Source organism: Mustela nivalis (genome assembly GCF_964662115.1).
Source record: "Mustela nivalis genome assembly, chromosome: 6".
NCBI lineage: Eukaryota > Metazoa > Chordata > Mammalia > Carnivora > Mustelidae > Mustela > Mustela nivalis.
In genome coordinates this window covers 111,857,739-111,874,451 of record NC_139025.1, presented here as the reverse complement: position 1 = coordinate 111,874,451, position 16,713 = coordinate 111,857,739, and the positions used below count along the sequence as shown (strand labels likewise).

At 37.2% G+C, this 16,713-nt stretch overlaps 1 protein-coding gene across 1 annotated transcript in view; it reads left to right on the top strand.

The window, feature by feature from the left end:
- Positions 1-16,713, top strand: part of UNC13C (unc-13 homolog C) — a 616,040-nt gene that overhangs the window by 28,290 nt on the left and 571,037 nt on the right. The window contains exon 4 of the mRNA XM_082733851.1: positions 6,174-9,422. Within this exon, the coding sequence (XP_082589977.1) occupies positions 6,431-9,422 (2,992 nt within the window). The 5' untranslated portion in view covers positions 6,174-6,430. The remainder of the gene's footprint in view (positions 1-6,173; positions 9,423-16,713) is intronic.

Below are 16,713 nucleotides of genomic sequence, written 5' to 3'. Positions count from 1 at the left end.
ACCCTGAGATCACGACCCGAGCCGAAGGCAGCGGCCTAATCCACTGAGCCACCCAGGCGTCCCGCAAGGACCAAAATCTTAAATAAAGGGAGTAAAGCTCTAATAGTAGAGACTGGTATAGATTCTTCTTGAAGAGGCAGTTCTTCTTCAACCATAGTACGTAGGAAACCACCTTTTTCTCTAGGGTTGGTCTTTATGGGCTTAATAGTAGAGCATGGTATTGAATAATAAGGATTCCGAAGTCAGTTTGGTTTAAATTCTACCTACATAACTTCCTAGCTGTGTGGCTTTGGGCTAGCTACCTAGGTTCCCAATTTCTCAGTTTCTTGATCTGTGAAATGGGGATTAACAACAATACCTATTGCAGAGCTTACAATAAAACTTTAATGTAGTAACCTATACAAAGCAGTCAAGACAAAGTATGACCTAAAATAAGCATTAAAAATGGAAAATGGGCCCTGGGTGTTATACGCAACTGATGAATTGTTGAGCGCTGACTACATAAGAAACTAAAGATGTACTGTATAGTTGTCTAATTGAACATGATTTTAAAAAAATGGAAAATGTGTAAAAGAGCTATGTGATGAGTAGAAGATAATTAAGGACTAAATATCATGGTCCAGGTTATAAAAGTTATATGAAAAGGAGAAGATAACAGAATAATTAAAGAAACTTTAGTGGAAAAGATTAGTCTTGATCTATCCTTTAAATGATTGAGATCAGTATAGCTGGAGGGTATTCTAGGCAGGGTAAGAGCAAGAATAAAAGAAACAATGAAAGAATAAGTGCATCCATGGAACCAGAAAGCAGCCCAGTGTAGAGGGTATGCAATAGTATTTAGTAGGAGATTAAAAAGAAAAAAAAATATGTAGGGAAATTTAGGTAGAAATCAGTTCTTGGCATGGTTTAGAATGGTGGGGAATATTATTTGAGGTTATTAAGATATTAGAGTATTACTTGTTTAAAGTAAGGAGAATGTACATTATTACTATAGTGAATGTGTCAAGTTTTGGAGTTAGGATTCCCAGGCAATTACTTTAGCAATTCAGAAACTTACCATCATTAACCATGAACTGCAGATAATAACTTCACTAGGTTACCCTGTAGAGCATAGGAGTTGATAAACACAAAAGTACTTTGTAGATTTCAAAGCTCTTATAGCCATATCAGTACTTGATATGATTATTTACTCCTAAAGTAGCAGCGGGGGGGGGGGTGAGTAAAAAATGTAGATGGACTATAGTTGGATAAAGAAATTCACATAATATCTACTTACCGAAAATAAAAAGACACAGTTCATTTAACCTTCATTCTTGGGGAAATGAGTCTTTCTGTTTATTTTTTTAAGAATAATTTATGAGCTTAGGATCAACCTCTTAATCAGTTTCAGGTTTGATCATTTTTGTTAAAAGAATTTTGATACATAAATACCCAGTTCACCTACTTTAGTGCATTTGGTAAGAAACATAAAATTGTTTATTGATCTGACAATGCTTTAAATTAATTCTGGTAAGGATTTAGCAATAAGTTACTGTTTAAAGGTTCATTAGCTCTTTTAGCTCAGTAGGGCACCCAGCTTTATAGTCATATTAAATAGCTCTCTTACAAAATGAATTTAACATACCTGTGAAATGTATTTTACCTCCCATTCAAGCTTAGTATGTTTTTCAGAGCTAATAAACTTGCAGTCTGAATCTGGGGTCGGAGTCAGGTTGTGTTTCTTATTAATTACATGACTTAAGTCAAATTTTCTAAAAACTTGAAATTGCAGCTACTTTATCTGGAAAATAATAATACATAGCTTACACAGTTATGGGAATTAAGTGAAATGAAGTAAATTTTAGAAAACTAGACACACATGGTGCTTGGCACATAGTAACAATGAAATACTATTACTAGCCTTTCCGTAAGAACGTAGTCTAATATTTTAATCTCTCAAAGGTCTTCTCAAACTCTTTAATCTTACCCCCCAAACTTTATTAACAAAATTTGTGTGAGGCTGTGTTAATAAAGGTAATACAACTGGGGCGGGGGGAGTGTAAGATTTTGCATACAGGTAGTTGAGAATTATATGATGATATTTTGGTCTCTCCCCATCTCCTTAACCCCTTTCCTCATAAAGGGAACTTCTCAACCTAAGTTTCAATACTTATCACATTCTGTTACCATTTTGCCCATCCAGGCATCTCTCCCTGTGGTCCCCATCTTTCTCCAAGGTAGATACTTCTCCCTCTTTGGACAGGACATGATGTTTATGATATATGCATTTTGCTCAGACTACATCTCTTTCTCTGAATTTTTAAAGTCCAGCACAGCTATCTCAGGCTTCTTGGATCTCCATTGTTTATCTATTAACTCATGGACTTACTATTTGTCTATTCATTCACTTATATAGTCACTCATTTGTACAACAAACATCATGAGTTTACTATGTAATTTGCGATATGGATATTTAAAGTTAAAAAGAACATGACCTTAGCTTTCCAAGAGTTGACAGTCCTATTTGAGAGATAGAGACATAGATAGCATATTTTACAGAAATAATTACTGTCAGAGTTACCATAAAAAAGGTACACTGAAGACACTGTGGGAGCCCACAGTAAGGAGTGCTGACTCTGAGGAGGTCAAACAGGTTGATGTTGATCCCTGCTGGGTCTAGGATATATAGATATTGTAGAGATGTTCATGAGAGATACATGTGGAGGTAAAGGAAAGGATAAGTTATTGGTTGCAGAAGGAACAGCATGGAAAAAGGCACACTGGTGAGGCAACAGTATGGTCATCAGGAAATGTTACACCTCAGTGTGGCTGGGGCAGATGTGCTAGTGGGAGTGACAGAGAATGCATTTGCTGAAACTGGCAAAGTTTTAAGTAGGAGGACTTACATCTGTGATTAAGTTTAGAGAGGAGATTTGAAAGAAGGGCCAGGTTAGAGTTGGGAAGACCACAGAGAGTACAATGATAATAGTTCAGATGAGAAATTGTGGAGTTCAGAACTAAGGCATTACTAGCAGGATGAGGCGACATATTCATATCAGTTTGGACCCAGGATGAATCATATGGAAGCTGGAATGACTCCAGGGTATATGTCCTGAGGAATTAGACAACTATAATAATAATTATCTATAATCATGAGATTAATAATTCACAAAAATGACTAGGTTGGATGGAGTTTAATTTGGGGCAACCAGATGAAGATATTTAGTAAGTGGCTGAAGTGGAGGTCAATTCTTTTTTCTTTAAAATTAGTTTAAATAAATATACACCTGTGAAACCATTACCACAGTCCATGCCACAAACATATCCATCATCTACAAAAGTTTCCACCCACCCTTTTTTAAATTACTATTTTGTGATATGAACGCTTAACATAAGATCAACCCTCTTGGGGCGCCTGGGTGGCTCAGTGGGTTAAGCCGCTGCCTTCGGCTCAGGTCATGATCCCAGGGTCCTGGGATCGAGCTCCACATCGGGCTCTCTGCTCAGCAGGGAGCCTGCTTCCTCCTCTCTCTCTGCCTGGTTCTCTGCCTGCTTGTGATCTCTCTCTCTGTTAAATAAATAAATAAAATCTCTAAAAAAAAAAAAAAGATCAACCCTCTTGGCAAACATTTTATGTATATAATACAACATTATTAACTCTTAGCACTATGCTATACAGCTGATCTCTAGGCTTTATTTCTCTTATATAACCGGAACTTTGTACCCTGAGGCCAATTATTCAGTAAACATTTATTGAGAGCTTATCATGCATGCTGAGACAAGTTATAGTTTTTATCCTTAAAGAGGACATCATGAGTGGAGAAAGAAAAAAGACTGTAACACAGAAAAGTTCTAATTGGGAGAGTGTGGCAAAGAAAGGACAGCTCAATGTGGGTGGCTGGTGAAGTGTTCACAGGACAAATGATTCTGGAGTTTAAATACAATTTTTATAGACAGGATGGGTGAGATACAAATGATATTCTAGGTAGGGAACAGAAAAGTTACTGAGGCGTGAAGGAGCATAGAGCCCTTAGCGAATAACAAGTCACTTTGTGTGGCTGGAATGCAGAGCAAGTGAGTTTGTAGGTGCAACAGTGGACACGGGCCCTTGGTTTGTTTGTTTGTTTGTTTCTTCTTTTTTCTTTCTTTCTTTTTTTTTTTTTTTTTTTTTTTTTTGAGGCAGGACTTCAATTCAGTTTGAACTTTCCTGCTCAAAATTTTGCCAACAATTATTGCCTAGAACAGTTGTGAGCAAATAATGCAGGTCAGGAAATGCATAGCAATTTCATGAAACATCAGAGGCATTGACAAAATTGTTGCTCTAATTCAAACAAGAAGTACTTTTTAAAAAAAATTTTATTTATTATTTATTTGACATAGATCACAAGTAGGCAGAGAGGTAGGCAGAGAGGAAGGGAAGCAGGCTCCCTGCTGAGCAGAGAGCCTGATGTGGGGCTCGATTCCAGGACCCTGAGATCATGACCTGAGCCAAAGGCAGAGGCTTTAAACCACTGAGCCACCCAGGTGCCCCAAACAAGAAGTATTTGTTTTAAGGTTTGATAGACTCAGAATCTTGGGTTGAATGATTAGTAGAATAGTTTAATGTGTGAAAGTTGGTTTTAAAATAATTTCCTTTCCTTCCTCTCACTTAAATTTCCAAAGTCTTCTCTCCACAAGGAAAGGTTGTCTAGGGGTACAATAAGTATTTTTGAAATTTAATTCAAGAGTCAATTTCTTGACATTTTTATTAGCAGAAAACAGGTCCTGACTTGAAATTATGAATGAATATCAAATTGTTTTAGACAAGAGGAATTAGACTCTTTAACTGTTCATGAAACCCCAAAGACAAGGACTTCTTTAGAATCTCTTTCTCTCCTCCATCTTTATGCTTCCCTTTCTCACTTACGTTGCTCTGTTTCTTGTGAAACTTGGCTCCTGGCCAGAACATGTTTTCCCCCTGAGTCCCTGAAGAATGCAAGTGAAGTAAACATGGCAGATTTTCAAGCAGAGGGAGCTTATAAAGAGTCAGCCAGCTCCTAAAACCATATGCAGTTTATGATGTATTCTTTAAAGAATTACATCAATTATTTGCCTACCCAAATATGTAGTTCAATGTTAGCAAAGGCTTTTGGCTGTTACCATTACTCTATGGTATCTTTCAACTGTAAAATAGTTAAGTTTAGTCCCACCAAATTTTATTTGAATACTACCACATACAAGGCGTGGTACTGGTGAGCCAGGAAATTGAATGTAAACTTTGTTCTCTTCCTTCTCCCTTTGCTTCTTCTTCTTCTTCATGTAATTCAAGAAACTAACCATCATAAAGATTAGTTGCTGGTGTGGTCACATGCATTATAAAATACTGAATCATTGGATGAATTATATATGACCAGTTTTTGGTTATCCATGGGCACATCTAATTTGTGGCACAATTTCCTTTTGTAATTTGGTATTTGATCTCCTGTCAGAGTTCTAACCTAGGGTTGGGTTCCCCGGCATCTGCCATAAGGCTGTGCCAGTTGATTGGGATGGCTCAACTCTTCCAAGTCATGTCCTCTCAAAATTTGGATATATTATCTATGTTTTCAAATGTATTTCCTCTTGGTATTTATTTCATCATATGAAATATTTCTCACTTGGGTTACTTTATTATTTAAGAAATTCCGAGTCATTGAATACCTAGAAAAAGAAAATGTTATTTGAATAAGAAAAGGTCTTACATACATAAATAATATTAATTTGATGAATTTTGAATGTCTAGGATAGGGAGAACATTAAATTTTGAATGCTTATGCTTATGTTTGTATAAGTTAATGTACTTTTAAGAAAGGAAATAAAGTGGAAATGATAATGTCATGTAGTCAATATAGCTTTTAAAATTTGCTTATTTTCTTACATAGTCTTTCCTAAATAGCCATTGTTACCTTTTATTACTATGTCTGCTCATTTATTCAGTTCAGTTGTGTCCACCCATAAGTGTTAGGAAGAAAAATATGACTTAAACATAGTTATTGGTAAGGATTTGCTTTACAATTTTAAAAGTAAATGCGTACTGAAATTCAGATATTCCCCTGCTTCCTCACCCCGGCAACTTTTCACACACTGTGTATCTTGAATACTTCTGGAAAAATGTTAGAAATGGGCTAAATCTAGAATTGAATTCTGATATTCATTTTAACCTTCCTTTCTTTCAGACACTCTATGAAGTTATGTGGAAATGAGAGAGAGTCATGAAAACCTTTTGCCTGGAGAGAATGTCCTTCATAAATGGAGCTTTGTTTCTGGTTTTCACGGGACTGTGACACGGCGGCGGAGCCATGGCTGCCCTGCCTGCTATTTTCAATAATTCACAGAACATCTGAACAGAGATGCTTGCCTTGAATTTACAGATTTCCATCCTGGTACCTTGTTTACTTCTTTGGGGCAGAAAAGCTTGCACTAATTGCTCTCCATGGTGGCTAATCTTTTCAAGACCCTGATTTTACCTTATATACATAAGCTTTGCAAAGGAATGTTTACAAAGAAATTGGGAAATACAACCAAAAAAAAAGAGAATCATCCACAGAAAAAGGATCAAGACTTTCCCACTCCTGGCCAGACCAAACCCCCCAAATTTTCTAATACCTTAAAAAGCACTGTAAAGAAGATTGCAAAGTGTTCATCTACTCGCAACTTATCCACTGAAGAGGAGGGGGTTAATAAAGAGTTTTCCCTCTCGCCAACATTCAGTTACCGAGTAGCGATTGCCAATGGCCTCCGAAAGAACATTCATGTAACCAACGGTGATAATGAGGATCAGCTTCAAGAGTTATCTTCAATTGAGAGTTCCTATTCGGAATCACTCAATGAACTAAGGAGTAGTACAGAAAACCAGGCGCAACCAACACTCACAATGCCAGTTAGACGCAATAGAAAGAGTTCAAGCAGCCTGGCCCCCTCTGAGGGCAGCTCCGATGGAGAACGCACTCTACATAGCTTGAAACTAGGAGCGTTACGCAAACTGAGAAAATGGAAGAAGAGTCAGGAGTGTGTCTCGTCAGATTCAGAGTTGAGCACAATGAAGAAAACCTGGGGAATAAGAAGTAAATCTTTGGACAGAACGGCGCGAAACCCAAAGACAAATCCCCTGGAACCAGGTTTCAGTTCCTCTGGGTGCATTAGCCAGACACACGATGTCATGGAAATGATCTTTAAGGAACTTCAGGGTATTAGTCAGATTGAAACAGAACTTTCTGAACTACGAGGGCATGTCAATGCTCTCAAGCATTCCATTGATGAGATCTCCAGCAGTGTGGAGGTTGTACAAAGTGAAATCGAACAGCTACGTACAGGGTTTGTCCAGTCTCGGAGAGAAACCAGAGACATCCATGATTATATTAAACATTTAGGTCATATGGGTAGCAAGGCAAGCCTGAGATTTCTAAATGTGCCTGAAGAAAGATATGAATACGTTGAAAGTGTGGTATATCAAATTCTAATAGATAAAATGGGTTTCTCAGATGCACCAAATGCTATTAAAATTGAATTTGCTCAAAGGATAGGGCACCAGAGGGACTGCCCAAATGCAAAGCCTCGACCCATACTTGTGTACTTCGAAACCCCGCAGCAAAGGGATTCTGTCTTAAAAAAATCCTACAAACTCAAAGGGACAGGAATTGGAATCTCAACAGATATTCTTACTCATGATATAAGAGAAAGAAAAGAGAGAGGGATACCGTCCTCCCAGACATATGAGAGCATGGATATAAAACTGTCTACTCCAGAGCCCAAAAGCAAGAAGAACAATTGGCAGTCACCTGATGACAGCGATGGAGAGCTGGAACCTGACCTCAATAGAAACAGTTACGCTGTGCTTTCCAAGTCAGAGTTTCCAACAAAAGGAAGTACTTCCAAGTCAAGTTCAAAATCACACAACGCTAGAGCCAAGAATAAAACTGTCAGTAGCAGCAGAATTTCAAATAAATCTGATTATGATAAAATTTCCTCACAATTGCCAGAATCAGATAATTTGGAAAAACAAACTGCAACCCGTTATGCAGATGCTACACCCCTCTGGCACTCACAGAGCGATTTTTTCACTGCTAAACTTAGTCGTTCTGAATCAGATTTTTCCAAACTGTGTCAGTCTTACTCAGAGGATTTTTCAGAAAACCAGTTTTTTACTAGAGCTAATGGAAGCTCCCTCCTGTCATCGTCAGACCGGGAACTTTGGCAGAGGAAACAGGAGGGCACACCTACCTTGTATGACAGTCTGCAGGATCAGCGTTTGAATGGGGTCATGGAAGGAGTCCAAGGGCAGAGTGAAATCGGGAACACAGAAACTGTGGATAGTGGAATGAGTAATGGCATGGTGTGTGCATCTGGAGATCAAAGTCATTACAGTGATTCTCAGTTCTCTTTGCAGGAGGATCTTTCTCCTTGGAAGGAATGGAATCAAGCAGAGCAAGGAGCTGACTTAGGTTTGGATTCATCCACCCAGGAAGCTCTTGACTATGACACAAACAGTCTATCTGATCAACAGCTAGAGGTTTATAATAAAGACCTAGAAGACTTGGGAAAGTGCCACAGTGATGTTCAGGATGACTCTGAGAGCTATGATTTCACCCAAGATGACAACTCATCTCCGTGCCCCGGGTTGGATAATGAACCACGAGGCCAGTGGGTTGGCCAGTATGATTCTTACCAGGAAGCTAATTCTAATGAGCTGTACCAAAATCAAAACCAATTGTCCATGATGTATGGAAGTCAAAGTGAATTGCAAAGTGATGACTCAGAGGATGCCCCACCCAAATCATGGCACAGTCGATTAAGCATTGACCTTTCTGATAAGGCTTTCAGCTTTCCAAAATTTGGATCTACATTACAGAGGGCTAAATCAGCCTTGGAGGTGGTATGGAACAAAAGCACCCAGAGTCTCAGTGGGTATGAAGACAGTGGCTCTTCCCTAATGGGAAGATTTCGGACATTATCCCAATCAACTGCAAATGAATCAAGTACCACCCTTGACTCTGACGTCTACACAGAGCCTTTTTACTACAAAGCAGAGGATGAAGAGGACTATAGTGAACCAGTGGCTGATAACGAGACAGATTATGTTGAAGTGATGGAACAAGTCCTTGCTAAGCTAGAAAATAGGACTAGTATGACTGAAACAGATGAGCAAATGCAGGTATATGATCACCCTTCATATGAAACACCCTATGAAACTCCACAAGATGAGGGTTATGATGGGCAGGGAGATGATGTGGTTAGTGAAGAGGGATTGGAACCCTTAAATGAAACATCAGCTGAAATGGAAATAAAAGAAGATGAAAACCAAAACATCCCTGAACAGCCAGTGGAAATCACAAAGCCAAAGAGAATCCGCCCCTCTTTCAAAGAAGCAGCTTTAAAAGCTTATAAGAAGCAAATGGCAGAACTGGAAGAGAAGATCCTGGCTGGAGGTACTCATGTTTATGTGCTACGTTTTGAGCTAGTTGTATTTTAACATTGGGTGGTTGGTGCTTCTTTAGAGTATGTTCTATGTTTACTCTTTGGAAAAGAATGTATTTGCAAGAAATTTGCATGTTTATTTTGAAAAGGGTATTATTTTATTCTGCTCCCCCAACAGGCTGGGCTTGATGATTTAAAATCAAACTGATTCCAAGTAGTTCATACTAAAATGAGCCCTACTGTCTGTGGATCAAGATTTCTCTGTTAGCATTGGTACAAACCCCATTTCATATTGACTAACTTTGTGGCATCAGTCATGAAAAAGAGTGTGAGTAAAATCAAAGAGCAGCCTGGGATTATTTTTTGGTTCTATAGGTTTATAGGGATGAGGAGAATGATGTAGTTAAAGAATTAGGAAAATATGAACTTTTTTTTTTACTTTTTATTTTCATTTAAACTTCACCCACACTTACCCAATCCCTTACCATTTATTTTATTTGCATGCTTATCACTTTATATCTTTATAAATTATATATTGGACCTCCAGGATAATCACTCCCTTTCCCATCAAATCTATAGTTTGGGGCCTGCCAGTAGGAAGAGGTGGGTTTGCACAGCCAACCCTGACCAGCCCCATGGAGGACCGCTGCCTCCCTCACTGTTTATTGATGCAGTTGAGGGAGCACAATAGAGGTAAAACCCTAGACCATGCCTGAATGGTCATAAGTTACTCTTGAGTAGGAGTCAATATTGAGTAGAGTCAAGTTCCCCTCTAAGGAGTGGATTGGAAATCTCTCCACACTTACGGAAATGAAAAGAGTACCTACCTTATTTAACAATTTTACTTGATTTTCTGGGGAAACAATTTTGGATCACACACGTGAAAATTAGCCACTTAGAAATAATAACTTTTTTTTTTTACTTTTTACTTTCATTTAAACTTCACCCACACTTACCCAATCCCTTACTATTTATTTTATTTACATGCTTATCACTTTATATCTCTGGGATAGTTTGATTATCTCAGTTGTAATGAATTATATGTTTTAGAATTTTCATTATTTATGCTATTATCTTTAACTGAAATATTTACATAATATTTCACAAAGATATATATTTATGTGATTAACTGGTACTTGCCATTATGAGGTAATATAACAATTTCTGCTGCTAGTAGCTGATTATAGCATCCTTGTCTTGTATTGTGATCAGACACTCTTCGAAACTGGTAATTTTCTCATTGATATGGGTGGATTCTTGAATAATCAGAAAATTTTATTGTTAAACTGTTTTAGGCCCTAAGGTAATTGAAATAACAATTAAGATTATGTGCTCTAAACAAATATGTTTATATAAAACAACACACCCTATTAATATAAGTACAACATAAGTCAAAGGGATCTTGGGTACATTGGCTGTGACTTTGCTGTTGTTTTCAGGAAGTAATTCTCAACTATATTTAAAAGCACTGTGAAAGTAGGGAATAGTCAAAATTTTGTGCAAATAACAATTCATAACTCTCTTATTTAAGAGTGATATTTAATAGTTAGATATCCTTATGACTGAAACTCAGTTTATAGTTTCTTGGGATAAAGGCCAGCAGTTTGCCATTGTATTTTATTTGCTGTGGGTTCAGAGAAGTCTACTCAAGAGCGTATTAAGACTAACCAGTGTGTGCATGTGTGTCATGTTGTGATATAATCAATGTTTTAATGCCAAGTGGTTAAAATATTTGAAATACTAGGCAGTATTATAAAAATTACAAAACTATATGTTTCAGAAAAAAAGGGATCTTCATTAATTTTGAAAAACTTCAAATTAGCAAGCATCTACAAAATAGATTGCTATGGGGATTGCCCCTTCAAGTAGTTAACAACCTTAATCATCCAGGTGCACTTAATCTTAGAGAACAAAAATTCACTTAGTTAGCTATACATCACCAATTTAAGAATCTTCAAATAGGTAAGACAACGTTGAACCATAGAGCTGACTCATTAATGAGGCTACTCACTGGCTACTGAGGACCTAGACCCCCCTCCACCATCTTGGAGCTTGGCTTGTTATCCTTGAGCCAGCTTTGAATGGAATCTGTTGGGAATCATCTGTCCTAGAGGAAATCAGACACACATCCTTAAGATGCTCTTTGGTCGCTTGAAAGGCACCAGATTGACTACCCAGGAGGCTGCAGTAGCCTAGATTTTAAAGGCCATCTTTTCTCCCTTTGGCAGGAGTCAGGCAGTTGTCCCCCTCCTGTGCCACCAATATGCCTCAGGAGAAAAGGCAGCCAAAGAAGGGCATTTTTCAGGCCCCTTCACTGCTCCAAGCATCCCAATGAGGTGCCAATCGTCATGATGGATTTTGTGCCCAAGGCCATCTGCTTACTGGGCTTTGGGCAGATGCCAACAGATTTTTCTCTCCATGACTACCTAGTCATCATTGGGTAGCAGTGCTGTCTTTTTTCCATTACTAATCTGGCAAGATTAGACTGTAGAGCTCTTGCTGTAAAACTCCATGGGATGCTGTTCCCCTGATAGAGCTTTATGGAATTATAAACTCATAATTGTGAATTATTTCAACTTTTGTCTATAGGGTCCTGGTAAAGAGGAATTCTAAAGACCCCAGTATTTATACATATGGATATTTGGTCATATTGTTTTTGAGAGCCTTCACCTTGAATAGCATGCCAATGGGAAAGAGATTTTGGACTATGTGTAGCCAGAAACTCCATGAGGTCATCTTCTTCCTCTGTTGCTGAACCCTGCTGAGTGGTGCCTTTTGTGTAGCTGGCCTAAACCCTATACCATGATAGTGACTCAGATCTCCACTTCCAGCCCTGTATCACCCATCAAGTGGAATTAAATATTGTCTCTTCTGAATTCCCAGATACTTGCCTACTTGTACTGGCTTCTACCTTCCATAATGACAGTTTGTGCCCATTTCTCATTTGCTCTTCTAAAGTAATCTAGAGATGAGAGGTTTGTCTTCTTTTTCTTCTTCTTCTTTTTTTTTTTTTCATTTGCACTGTGCCTAAATGAGCGCTTTATACAGAGTTGGCACTGAGTTAATATGTGTTGGATTAAAGCCTGAATCAATTGGAACAGAATACTAAATTAAAAAAATACAACAAGCTTCAAAGTCACATCAAAATCTAAAGTGTGGCCTTAATTTCTAAGATTATGACTTTATTTTTTGAGAATTCAGAAGTATGATTAGAAATGGAAGATTATCCTTATTAAATAGTAAATTTTTAAATTTGAGTATACTTGACATACAATCTTATATTAGTTTCAGTGTACAACGTAATGATTTGACAACTTCTACATTATGCTGTGCTCACCACAAGTGTCGCAACCATCTGTCACCATGCAATGCTCTTACAGTACCATTGACTTTGTTCCCTATGCTGTGCCTTTTATTTCCATGATGTATTCATTCCGTAACTGAAAGCTGATATCTCCCCCACTCCCTATCACTGATTTTGTCTATTCCTCTGTCCCTCTCCGGTCTGGTGAACATCAGTTTGTTCTCTGTGTTTGTAGGTCTGGTTCTGCTTCTTGTTTGTTTGTTTGTTTGTTTGTTTATTTTTTTGTTAGAGTCTCCTGATGAGTGGAATCCTATGTATTTGTCTTTCTCAGTCTGACTTATTTCACTTAGTATAATATTCTCTAGGTCTGTCCTCATTGTCACAAATGGCGAGATCTCATCCTTTTTTTTTAAATAGCTGCATAATATATGCGTGTGCATGCACCAACACACCCCCCACATCTTCCTTGCCCATTAATCAATCGATGGACCCTTAGATTGCTGGCTTTATTGACTATTATAATAATGCTACAATAAACAGAAGGGATGCATTTATCTTTTTGAACTAGTAAGAGCTAGTTCAAACTAGAACTAATGAGTATTATTGAATACTTCTATGTATCAGATATTTTCCAGTCAGTTTCTCTGTTTTTATTTTTACTTCTTACAATACCACAATGAATTCGATTCCATGGTTATTCCATTTTACAAGTGAGGAAACTGAGGTGCTGAAAACTTACATGACTTACCCGATGTCTTACAGATAGTTATTTAAAGAGCCATATTCTTACTTTATTCACTTTTTAAGGTGGAAAAACATGCTGGGAAAGGGACAGCACTAGCTGCAGGTTTGTTGCAACTAAAGGATTTTCTTTAAAAAGCAGTAATAATATGAAAGGCACTGGGGTTTTGATATAAAAAGTTCATTCACAGTTTTTCTGCCTCAAGTCCCTGGTACATCTTATAAATCTTGTAGAGACTTGTAGAGCCCAATAAATACAGTACAATAGCAGCTCAAAGGATGATGTATTTGATGTCTGGGTATACTTGACCTGGAATTAGAGTCTAACATGAGTTGAAGTAAATTTTCTTTAGCAGAACAAAAATCTTGTTTTGTTTTGAAATGCCATTCCCAGGCTGTCTGTAGATTCTGAAAGAGACTGTGACACCTGTAATTAACATAACTGATGATATTTTTATCATGGTGTGCCTTTTGTTTTCTAGTAGTTGTAGAAATATTGTAGAAATATGTAGAAATAAGTAGTTGTGGAAATATTTTGGCTCCAACAAAGATATGAAATTGGATGTAGAATGTTTCCCTGAAGTTCAGACTTCATTATATTAGACCAGTGGTTCCTAATCTAGCTGATTGTTGGAATCATCTGGAGAGCTTTTGTAGTACTTGTTGTTCCCAAGAGTTGTTGTAAAATTATTAATTATATATATTAGGATATATATAATATTAATTATATATATTAGGATTAATTAATATATATGTATATGTATACATATTAGGATCCTGTCACTAAATGTTTTGATTTTGTGGTTCTGTATTGGGGCCCATGGATCTTTATCCAAAACTGTACGTGTTATTAATGAATTACATGTGTCCTTGTAAATAACACACACATACACACAAATAAAATCCAGAAAATCCCAAAGTAAAAAGTAAAATTAAAAATTTCTATTCTTCAGAGAAAGATAATTTATTTCTGGCACTGTATAAGCACACATACACTTCTCTTCTTTTTGAATTTACCATAAATAGTATATTACATTTCATATATTCATGTTGTTCTGCACCTTGCTTTTTTCACATAATATGTATTTGTAAGATCTTATTATATGATTACTACTGTATTATTTTTAGTGACACAGAGATTTCCACTATAGTTATTCCATAATTTATTGACTCAGTGCCCTACCATGAACAGTGAGGTTTCTTACAAACTCAAAAGCAATGCAGACCTATTCGCTGCATTTGTGCCAATGAAATAATAGGTATAAATTCCTAGATGTGAAAATTACTCAGTTAATGGATGTCCTCCAGCTTTGGAGAGTTAGGATATTAGGAAGTCTACATCAATTCATAACACGTATCATAACTGTAAATTTATATTTATGTATATAAGTATTTGGTTATTGTAGATCTCTGCTACTAGACTGGTACTAGCTACTAGCTGGTAGTGTCAATGAGTGAATTTTTCTTTCTGTTACTATTCTGATGCTAGAGCTTAAGTCAGTGGCATAGAGTAAGTACTCAATAATTTTTTTTAAAGATTTTATTCATTTATTTGACAGAGAGAGGTCACAAGTAGACAGAGAGGCAGGCAGAGAGAGAGAGAGAGAGAGGAGGAAGCAGGCTCCCTGCCCAGCAGAGAGCCCGATGCGGGACTTGATCCCAGGACCCTGAGATCATGACCTGAGCCGAAGGCAGAGGCTTAACCCACTGAGCCACCCAGGTGCCCCTCAATAAGTTTTTGTTGACTAGATAAATGCATGCTAGGCTACTTGTTATGTTGCTGGACTACCTCGTTCCACATATGGTGGAGAACTCATAAAATTAAAATACATTCTGGTTGTTTTTCTTTCAATCAAAAGGACATTTGAAAACTATATGTATTTCCACATAATACAATAAGCAAAACATTGAGAATGAGAGCATGACTTTTCCTTCTTTGGCTCAATCACATTTGTGAGAAGGCTAGCTATTCTCTCTATGATGGTGTAACCTGTACGTCTACAAAACCTTAGTTGAATTTACTTAAATTCCAGGCTTAATGTTTAAAATGAATAAATTTTTCAACTTAGTTTTGGGGTTTTACTGGCCCAATTCTATCAACAGGTGCCTCTCAAACTTTAGGGTCCAGGTCAGGAGGGATGGGGTCTGTCTTTTTTCATATGTGCTGTGGGTGTTTCTGATGCCAGTGATCATCAGAACACATTTAAAGAGTGCTACTCAATACTGTGTAGCAAATATTTCACCTGCCTACATAGAGTTGTTTTTAGCTCTTCTTTTCAAACTAGAAGAGATAGAATCATTGTAAAGAAACACAGGAATAATTTTCACCCTTAAAAACAAGTACAGAATGACTTCCTAGTTCTCCAGAATAGAAGGTTATTACATTTATGAAAAGATTTTGATAATATCTGTACATTAAATCATAGAAAGTAATAGATGTATTCCTTGAAAAGTGTGTGTAAACTGAAAATTTTAAAAATTATCTATTTCAAAATTTCTAGGAGATTTTGCTGTAGAAACCATTCAATGCTTATTTTGTCTACAAATAAGCATCCTACATATCCCACATTTTATCTGTTTTTGCAAGTTTGAGGTTTGATTCATTATTATTGTTAGCAGTAATAGTAGTAGTACATGTTTACTCAAAGTAAATGTAATGATACTGGTTACAGTAGAAGACAAGCCATTTGTCAGTGTTCCATTAAAGCACAATGCATGGGGTGCCTGGGTGGCTCAGTGGGATCAAGTCTCGCATTGGGCTCTCTGCTCAGCAGGGAGCCTGCTTCCCTCTCTCTCTCTCTGCCTGCCTCTCCATCTACTTGTGATTTCTCTCTGTCAAATAAATAAATAAAATCTTTAAAAAAAAAAGCACAATGCAGAGCAATAAACTTTTTGTTTTTAATTCTTTAGAATTACCTTATAATGTAAAGTGATTGTTTCAGTTTTTGAAATAAACTGTGATCTAGAAAGGAGCCCTAGAGAATGAAGCGGCCGAGGGCCCCTACAGGCAGTAGACACAGCTGACATCTCTACTTCTTGTTCGACATAAAACCCCAATGCACAGGGAATAATTCTTCTCTGTCCTTCTAGGGTACAAGATTGGAACTCAAAGAACATTTGAGAAGAGAGACAGATAATAATGGTGGTGTATATAAGGAGATTAGTTCCAAGTGGAGCCAAAAGCTTTCTTCTGTTTCTTTTCCTGGCTTTCTTCTCTCTCTCTCTCTCTCTTTCTTTCTTTCTTTCTCCCCTTCTCT